Raw genomic sequence first — 10816 nt, forward strand, 5'->3', positions numbered from 1 at the left:
CTTAAAATTCTAGTAGCCGGAACTGGATCTGGGTCTTCACCAAAATCTAATCATTTTGTCCATGTCACATACACTACCAACCTATGCACCACATTTCGTCCAAATCCGTCTACAATTTTTTTTGAGATATCCTGTTCACAAACAGACAGACAAACACCCAAATAGACAGACAGACAGACAGACAGGGGTGAAAACACAACTCCCATCCACATTCAGTGACGTAGGTAATAACCCTGCATATTGCCTATCTGTCCCAATACATTAGATGATATAGAATGTGCACATATAACCTCACTGCAAATTCCTCACTGCTCTTGTACAAGTTTTTATACTTTCTCCAGGTTCTCTGCATTCATCGTGAATGATTGTGAAGAACATTAAGCTTCTCTAGAGTTCATAGAATACCTTACCCCATGCAGTATTGAGAAAAAGGACATAACAAGTAAAGATACATTCAAAGTACACCGCCCCCATGCCAAATAATTAAATATCCTCCAGCGTGGCATTGCCGGGGCACCCCTGGCGCCCGGCAATACCACCGTGCAGCTCATAGAGCCTGTATTTGGAGGGAGAGGTGCACCATATTTGATTGATTAATTGCATAAATAAAATCAATAAAAGATTATCATAAAATATTTTCTTAATCAATTGGCTAATAGCATAACTAAACCACTCATGCTTCATCCGAAGCTGTAACCTTTCGAAATTTAATTAAATACGTCATTAATAAAAAATAAAAAAAACTAATTTATTAATCAATAAATAATTAATCGATTAATTGATGAATCAATAAATCAAAAATACCCTTTACAGCCAAATCACTTGGTCATTGTCATGTCCAAATATTAGCTTCCTAGCTCAAAAGGTGCCTGAGATATTGGCCAGAGGAGAAAGAAAATAAATAAATGATTAATAATGAAAATAAATAAATAATAAATTCGTAAAAAAATTATTAATTAATCAAATGCCTAATAAATAATAACCACCTTTAGAGGCCATTTTTCCCCGCAAGCGGGAGTTGGCCTTTTTCGGGAACCGTGGTTGTTGTTGTTTTTTGGTCCCCTTTTTGAAGCAATGTTTTACGGCCGGATGCCCTTCCTGACGCCAACCCTTTTTGCCGCCTTTAACGACAAACAGGGAATTACCAGTGAACTGGTACTCAATTAGCTGACCTCGGAAGGATGACAGGCTGAGTCAACCCCCCTGGCGTTAATTCAGCGATCGACCGGGATTCGAACCCAGGATCCTAGGATCCTAAGCCAGCACCCTAGCCGCTAGCCCAACACCAGGGATTGATCAAGTGCCTAATATAACACATAAAGCACTACCATTTCATCCGAATGTGTAACTTAAAAACAAAAAATTTTTTTGTCATTAATCGAATAATTCATAAATAAAAAATAGCCTTGACAACCAAATCACTTGGTCATTGTCATGTCAAAATATCAGCTTCCTAACTCAAAAGGTGCCTGAGATAATGCCCAGAAGAGAAAGGAAATATATAAGTACTGTACTTAATTAATCACTAATAATTAAATAACTCCTCAATTAATTGATTAATCAAAAAACAAAAAATAAAGTTTTTGAAAAAGGACTTGCTCACAATTGCGCCGAAATTTCAGCTTCCTAGCTCAAAGGATGGCTGAGATATCGCCTGGACAAACAAACAAACAAGAAAACAAACAAACAAACAACCAGAGTGAAAACTGAGTACTCCCTTTCAGCGTGCGTCATTGCCGAGCCCGGCAATGACGTTATGCAACGCCTGGAGATGGCATAGGAAAAGTGCGGTGTACAATGAGGGTTACCTTCCCTTTTAATTTGAACCAAATCAGTTCAGGCGTTGCATCTCAGGACACCACCATTTTGTCTGGATCTCGATGTTCCCTTGCTCTGAGAGCATGCGCAGCAAATTTGATTGGTTGAGGCAATGTACTAATTTTGCCAAAGTACTGCTAACATGAAGGTTTATGGAAGTAAAAACAAGGTGATTTGTGTTGTAGTGTTAAAATATGTAATTCAATTGAAATAAAAGAACTTTTTTAAAGGCCGTAAGGGAAAAAAAAAAACAACAACATTGAATCTGAAGTTTACCGTCCTTGATACACCCTCTTTTACACCACCTTATTTAACAAGGTTAATTGGTTCTTTGTGCCTGTTGTCTGTATCCTTTACACTGCCCCTAAAAACAGCAAGTTTCCTGTTTGGAGTGATTTTCAATTATTTTTTTGGACTGCCAGACATAGGCAGACTGAAGCAATTGTTTTAGCCCACTGTGTGCGTGCACATGCAGGATGAGATTCCGTATGATTTGTCAAATTCAGAGCCAAGATACTGCTAAACTGCAGATTTCTGGAAGTATAGACGAGCCTATTCATGTTTTACCATGTTCAAAATATGAAATTCAATTGAAAAAAAAAATTAAGTAGTAACTAATTCAGAGACAAACTGATAGATACACAGACAGAGTGACCCAACTGCTTTTCCTCACTTTGCGCTGCCCGTGCGGGGTAATAATCAATGTGTGGAATAATATAGTTAAATTGTCATGTTAAAGCTGTCCGTTAACAGTTACTGCCTGGACACGTCAATTATTGGCGGCCTAACACGCGCGGGAGAAATGGAGGAGAGACGCGAGGCTCCTTAGCTCTTTTAAAACAAGCTGGGTTTAGTTCCTGAGACAACAAAACACAAATAACGAGGGGAGATTGAATCCGATGGCGGGGGAATTCGAATATAGGATGGGAGGGAAGAGAAATTAAGTAAATAACTATATATAATGAGGTAAAAACAACCCTGATGAAACATAAGGCACCTCATGCCAGATTACATCACAGACGGAGAAAGGGAAGCAAAAACCAGGCGGGCTTTATCCTGCTGTGGAGACGGAGATGGCGAGCAGTCTCGAACAGAGGACAAAGTATGGGATGAGGCAGAACGAGGAACAGATGGACAGGCAATGAATATGGACGACGAAGCAGCAGGCATACAAAACGAGGAGCAGAGCGAAGGCAGGAACACAGACGGAGCAACAGTTTCTCTGAGATGATCTCATGCTAAAAGCTTTCCTCAGGCAAATTCCTTCTCTCAGGAGCACCAAACCTCCACAATCTCAGCACCAAACTCGAGAGCCTCTCCCTCCTCACTTTGCTCTCCAGACAACACTCTGTCCTCAAAGGCATTCACAACTCCGCTCCCCTCAGGGAGACAAAACTCTACCCTTCCCTCTCTATAGCCACACCCAGTCCCCACCCACGGGATTACAAGAGGCTAGACTATGTTTCCTTAACTCTAAACCCGAGCTATTTATTACAAAGCACCACCCTCCGTATGGTGCACGTTCAAACAAGACAATCCGTAAACTGACGTGTCCCTGCTATTACAACGACATTGGCTAACTACTCGTGCATGGACCATACTACTCTATACAGTTCTATCTGTTGTCAGGTCATCTCTAATCACACCCCCGACACACATAACAATATGAACAGAGGAGGTGATATGTGAGTACGGTGAGAAGAATGCCTGTGAAGGGTAAGGTGTGGAGAGACAATGATCATGAGAAGTAATGTGTGTCCATGGAAAGCTTATTCTTTATAACAAAGCAAGTACAGTAATGTAGAGGAACACAACTCAACTTGTCATCTTAAAGACTTAAACAGTTTCAATGTAGACGACATTGGGATGGAAAATCACAAGATTGCAGCGACGAAATGTGCTGAGCCTGTAATATTTTTTTACGCTGTGTATGAAATGATAGGACGTGTTACATGGAAGGATGTCTTTATAACGGTTCTTCTTGGTGTTCTCTATCTTGCATCCAAAGCTGCAGAGTTGAGGATCACCTCGTTGGGAATGTTTCTTCACTTCCTGTAATGACACATGGAGATGACTGTAGTTTCACTCACATAATGCGTTATGAAAAACACAAACATCAAAAGAAACATTAGAGTTACTGGAAACTATGTCTCTCCACAAAGACAATCTGGCAAACCTTCCCATCGATTTCCTGAACAATTCTTTTGAATAAGTTGTCAGTCAAACTTTTGGGCCTGACTATCAACCACGTTCTTCCTTGGGGCAAATGTTGTGTTTGTAAGAAATCAGATCCGGACGACAGACGTACATATTCTCTCTCCTCATTATTACTTGCAAAATCGAAGATTTTTCAAGTATCTTGGTCGGTGGCGTTTGTTATTCTGTCTGTCTGTTTGTTTTTTTTCTGTTTGTTTTTTGTCTGTTTGTTTGTCTGTCTGTTTGTTTCTGTCTGTGTTTGTTTGTCTGTTTGTTTGTTTGTTTGTCTGTTTGTTTGTCTGTTTGTTTGTTTGTTTGTCTGTCTGTTTTTTTTGTTTGTTTGTCTGTCTTTGTTTGTTTGTCTGTTTGTTTGTTTGTCTGTCTCTTTGTTTGTTTGTTTGTCTGTTTGTTTGTCTGTTTGGCTGTTTGTTTGTCTGTTTGCCACTCGCCTACAGGTCACAATTCCAAACCGATCGTCATGAAACTTCACCAAGCTGTAGAAGTCGTCACAATTGAGAAGCCTATTGATTTTGAGGTCAAAAGTCAAATGTCATCTGGAGGTCTAATTTCTAAAATAAATTTTCATTTGAAAAATCATCAATTTCCATCCGATTGACTTGAAAATAGAATAGCATTTGCATAGTCCCTCACTGAATTGGGAAACCAACTATTTTTAAGGTCAAAAGGTCAAAGGTCAACTCAAGGTCAAACTTCTAAAATCATCAATTTCTATCTGAAAAATAATCACTTTTCATCATATTAACTTAAAAGTTAAACAGCAATTACATAGTGCATCACTGAATTGGGAAACCAACTATTTTTGAGGTCAAAAGGTCAACTCTCGGTCAAACTTCTAAAATAATCAATTTTCATCTGTAAATTTGTCACTTTTCATCCTATTGACCCGAATTTTCATCAAGATCGTCAACTTTAATCTTGATGAAATGGACAATTTGATGGATCAATGGCAACGTTTTTTGGGGGAGGTGGGGAGTGGGTGTGGATTTTATAAGTTTCATGCTCTGCATGACGTCTTCTTGCTTTCTTCTTGTCCCGAATCCGTATCCCATCGTCGAACGCTCTCACGTGTCCAAAGTGGGATTAGCATTTGCCGTGGTAATGCACTAACAGGACACAGCACTTCCCTTTATCTTGAAGACATTTACGTAACGCAGAATTGAACTTGGAAGTGGTAAAAAAGCAACTGGTGGAACAAAACACAAACACAGTAACTATCGTATTACTTGGTACCTTCACACATTAATTCATTCTATCAATGTATCGATCAATTATCATCACGTTGGAGAACACTGCCTACAATCACTCGTAATGATATTAGATGTGAAGAAAGAAAGAAGTTGTAAATTATTCACGTATCCCAGTACATGAACATTGAACATTTATGAGCTTGTTCTCATACGTATGTTACAATCTCTCAAAGTCTTTTAACCCTCTTGCTTCGTGCTGGACTTTGATCCGCATTAGTGCTGCCTCGGGTTAGAGGGTCAGGTGGAATGCGGTCCATTCCATCCCATCGCCGAGTACGTTGGTGCCTGGTTCAATTTTCTCCCGAATCAACAAAAGATTGGTGTATTTTGCAGTCCCTTTACTCACGTGCATGGATTTGTTCATGCACGCATGATCCCTTGGTTGAAATGGTGGAATTCTCCGCTCCCCTTGTTCGGTCGGTGTACTCCTTGCTTTTTGTCTGTCTTTTGAGGACATGGTCTCTCACATTCAGGGGCAGCTTCAGATTGACTGATGACTGGAACTCGACCGGAGATACACCAGTAGTGGCATGTGGTGTAGCCCCGTAGTTCTGAAGGAAGTCAGTCACCGCAGGTTTCCAATGATTCCAAATCCAGATCTGAACTATCAGTGGGATACAAAACGTAAACTGTTCAGCCTGGCGGAGGTATGCGCTCTACCGGGTGCCTTCTAGTTAGTCCGTCCCCCGCTCATGAACCACAAGTTCCCCCACTCAGGAACTTCTAGTCAGCAACCACAAGTCCGATTCAGAAGAAACTTTCAGGGTAGGAGTGAAAACCATGTAGAATGTTTTTTATGATAATTGTGATGTCTTGTGGTATGGCAGCCATCTTGGATTAAACTCAAATAATTAAAAATATATTTCTCGGAAACCGCTGAATGGAAAAATTTGAAACTTAATTGTCAAGTACTCACAATGGGGAACAAAAGCGTGATAATGATGACATCATAGGTGAAGTGGTATACCAGCCAAAAATGTTTAAATCTAATTCCTTATCCTAAATATCTGAAATTGCATGCACATGATCTATGACTCATTTGTATTGAAATATTAAATTTATGACATCATAGGTCACATGGTTTGGCAGCCATATTGGATTTAACCTGAAACATTTAAAAAACATCTCTCAAATCACTGAAGCGATCGACTTGAAACTTAAAAAAAAAGACGATCAACAAAAAGTTGATCGCGAAAACGTCATTGGTCACATGGTGTGGCAGCCATATTGGATTGAAGGAAAATATTAAAAAATTATATATCTGAAACTGCTTACCCTATTGATGCAAAATTTTGCAAATGTTATCTAACACCACTGTTGCATATACAGACTTGGCATTTAATATGGAATATTTTTTTGTGGGGTTTTTTTTTTTTTTTTTTTTTTTTTTTTTTTTTGTATACAAGATCGAGGCTCGTGAAAGAGCGAAAATTAATCACACAGAAAGACAAACAGACACATAAAACAAATAACATCGGGAGCGGTAGACAAGATGGGGAGAGAGGGGGAAGGACACAAACACAACATTTGAGAGCAGGGACCGAGAGACATGGAGACATCGAGAGATCTGTGGGAGGGAGAGGGCTTTGGGGGGGAGGAATGTGAAGGGGGGTGGGGGGTGGGAGAGGTATAAACATATGGACACTGCCAGGATATCCAGGAAATAAGTTGGAATTTCAAACAAGGTGGATCTGGGGTGAATTAGTGGGGGTAGAAAAGATCAAGGTTATGGATGGGGGAAGATAAGAGATGGTGGTGAACAGCTGTTTTAAAGACCTGGAGGGAGGAGAGGGATTGAAGGGAGTGTGGGAGTTTGTTCCACAGGCGGGAGAAAAGAGGAATGAAAGAGTGAAGGTGAGCAGAGAGCCGAGATTTCGGCAGTTTAACCATCAGAGGGTTGCTGGCAGATCTTGTGCGACCTGTAGGAATATTTGGGGGACAGAGCACGGAGAGAGCTGGGGGAGCAAGGCCGGAGAGGAGTCGGTAGAAGACAGAAAGACCACCTACCTGCCTGCGGTGAGTGAGTGAAAGGCCCTCAGAGATAGCTTCATCGCGGGAGATTCCAATGATTTTGAAAGCTTTGGATTCAACAGCGTGAAGCCGAGCCAGGTGTGAGGCAGGAGCACCAGCCCATAGGGGAGAACAGTATTCCATTGAGCTGCGGATGAAAGCCTTGTATGTGGTGAGGAGCTCAGGTGTGCCGAGGAAGGACTTCGCACGACGGAGGATGCCCAGTCGGCGACTGGCTTTGGAGGCCAGCTTGGAAATGTGGTTTTCCCAAGAAAGATCATGGCAGATAGTGAGACCCAAAAGCTTGAGTGACAGAACTTCTTGGAGAGGATTGTTGAGAAAGTAGATGGGAGGGTTGTCCAGTCGATCTTTTCGGAGAGACATAGTAAGAGAGTGAGATTTGGCAGGATTGAAAGACATGTTCCACTTGTTTGACCAGTCTGTGATTTTGTCCAGGTCTTCAGAGAGTGAGGAGGCTGCAGACTGCCTATCTGATGGAAGAGGAATGGAGCGGCAGAGAGTGGAGTCATCAGCAAAGAGATAGAGAGGATTTTCCAGAGAGTCAGAGAGATCATTGATAAAGACCAGAAAAAGCACAGGGCCCAGCACACTTCCTTGGGGAACTCCAGCCTGAACAGGAAGGGGAGATGAGAGAAATCCATTCAGGGCCACACGTTGACTACGACCAGAGAGGAAGTCCGCAAGCCATGCATGGAGATTTCCATGGATACCATAGGAGGAGAGTTTGGTGAGCAGAGCTGGGTGCCAGACCGTATCAAAGGCCCTTGATATGTCAAGGGAGACAGCTCTGATTTCCTGTTTGGCATTCAGGACCTCCATCCATTGTTGAGACAGCAGAAGCAGCATGTCCAGAGTAGAGTGACCTGGTCTGAAACCAAATTGATGATCAGAGATCAAGCCATTGGAGAAGAGGAAAGATTTCATATCCGAAGCAATGAGTGAACTTACATTTCAGTTCAAGGGTGAACTGGCGATCATTTCGATCAGCTGGCGATCATTTCGTAGTTCAAGGGTGAACTTACATTTCAAGATGTCTTAGAACCAAAAGTTCATTGGAATTATGTTGAAATTATTCTAGATTTTGTTAATGTGACCTTCAAAAGAAACAAAAAACATATTTGACATTTCGAAGCAAATAAATTGATCCTTGAAAGTGATGGAAACTGATATCGATCTCAATTCACGGACTCAATTCGTGTTAAACTTCTGTATGTTTTCCAGAAGTATCTCTTTATTTTGCACATTAGCCAAAAATTTTTTTAACAAAAACGAAAGTTAAATTACGACTGGGATTACAGACAGTAAAATTACAGTTCAGTACTTCGTGTAACCCCCACAAGCATTCAGGAGAGCACGTACACGTTGAGGCATGCTGTTCATGAGATTTGCCAAGGTTTGGACAGGAATCGCTTGCCATGCAGTTACAATAGCCTACTGCAATTCACGCACAGAGGTCGGCTGCTGGTCCAAGTTGTCGATTTGACGCGTTAATTCTGCCCACAAGCTCTCTATCGGATTCATATCCGGGGACATGGCAGGCCACTCCATATGCTCTTCACCACGGTCAGCAAGAAAGTGTTGGATCATGCGAGCACGATGAGGCCGTGCATTGTCATCTTGGAAGACAAAGTTTCCTCGAAAGGCTGCATGAGCAAATGGAGCAATGTTTCTTCCAGAATGGCCCTGTACTTGAACTGGTTCAGGTTTCCATTCAGAACAACCAGGTCAGTTTTGCCCCCTGCATGAAAAGCAGCCCAAACGGTCACCCCACCACCTCCAGCTTGGACTCTTGGCACTATACAATCTTCGGTGTAGGCTTCACGCATTTGTCTGCGCACTCGGGCACGGCCATCTTGACGATAGACCAGAAATCTAGACTCGTCACTGACGATCACGTGATTCCAGTGTCCTGGCTGGCATTGACGGTGCTCTCTGGCCCACTGCAATCGGCGCTGGCGGTGCTGTCTGGTCAGGCGTGGCTTTCTCAGGGGACGCCTGGCACGATAGCCTGCTTGAACCAGCCGTTGGTTGACTAGCCTTCTGGATACAGGCACATTTGTCAGTTACTGCCACTCAGCCCTAAGCCGATTAGCTGACTTGGAACGGCCATTGCGGACTAACCGGTGCAGCTGGCGATCATCCCTCCTTGTGGTTCTGCGGGGACGTCCTGGCCTCGGTATTGGAGTAGGGACACCCCTCTGAGCATTTCGTTTCAAGATCTTTGACACCTGACCTTGAGTGATGCCATGCTGCCGAGCAATAGCACGCTGTTTCATGCCGGAATTTCGTAAAGCCACCACTCCTTGACAAATAGCATTGTCGAGTTGACGGACCTTCTCCAGAGGAAGCGGCAATAACTTTTGTAGACGTGCAGCAGTTGTTTTCCACTAATACAGAACGCAACAACCCTTATATACCCTATTGTGAAGTCAATAGTCAAATGTACCTGTCCGTACATTTTGCCACGCCACCTGTGATATAATCCTGTTAATGACTTCTTGCTGCGACAGACAATCAGTGACATAGTTCTTTTAACAAATAAATCACCAAAGCGTAAAAGTAACTCACCAGATTGATATACTGAGTTAAGAAAGTAAACCCAAGTCAAGAAAAAAAAATATTCCATATTAAATGCCAAGTCTGTAGTTTGAAAATGATGACGTCGCAGGTTACGTGGTTTGGCAGCCATCTTGGATAGAAAAACAAACCTTATCCGATCAACACGAAACTTCACAGACGTGATCCCATACCAAAAACATAAGCAGAGTGTACATTTTGTTAAGGTCATATGTCACATGATATGGCAGCTATATTAGCTTGAAAGTCGATATTTTAAAAAATCCCTTCTCCGAAACAGTTTCACTGATCGATGTGAAACCTGTCATGGCTGGTGAAAATGTGATACTTGAATACAGCTGAAGGGATTTAAATCAAACTTGTATATTTTTAGGACAGTCAATGAGGGCATCTACCCATTGTGGGACGATGCGGAGGCATATTGGTGACACAGTCACATTGCTCTCGTTTGCCAACTGGTATCTCCACCCAAGTCATACTATCCTCTTCAGCTAAAGTATCAAACAAGCCTAGAGACGATCGGTCTTGTTTATATTTGAAATTGTCTTCTTTTGTTTTGTTGAAAATTATTGTGGAAAATTATTGTCTTGTTTTGAAAGTAAGATATCGTGAGAAGTTTATCTTCAGCAGGAAGAATGCATCATGAGATTTTGCTATCCAAGTTAAATATTGTTATAAATTTTGGGTAGGGCATATATACTAGATACAGGTAGATCTGCATAGGTAGGTGCTCCGATGATCGTGAAGAAGAAGAACCATTTCGATGTACAGTAAGTCAGGAACCTGTCTAGCCCAGTTTGTCGGATTAAGTGTATATCTGTGATCATACAAGGATGATCGTGTGATAGGTAGAGTAGGGATTATGCTAGTTCCCCTGTGTGTCAGACCTGGTTATCATTCCATTTGTCCCGTATGGCAATGCACTA

The 10816-nt window shown here is 41.9% G+C and overlaps 1 protein-coding gene across 1 annotated transcript in view; it reads right to left on the reverse strand.

Moving 5' to 3' along the window:
- The window catches only part of LOC137424475 (tyrosine-protein phosphatase non-receptor type 12), a 51512-nt gene that overhangs the window by 38429 nt on the left and 2267 nt on the right, over positions 1 to 10816 (reverse strand). The window contains exon 2 of the mRNA XM_068111964.2: positions 3771 to 3870. Within this exon, the coding sequence (XP_067968065.2) occupies positions 3771 to 3870 (100 nt within the window). The remainder of the gene's footprint in view (positions 1 to 3770; positions 3871 to 10816) is intronic.

The sequence above is a fragment of the Myxine glutinosa genome, chromosome 4 (assembly GCF_964187855.1).
Source record: "Myxine glutinosa chromosome 4, kmMyxGlut1.1, whole genome shotgun sequence".
NCBI lineage: Eukaryota > Metazoa > Chordata > Myxini > Myxiniformes > Myxinidae > Myxine > Myxine glutinosa.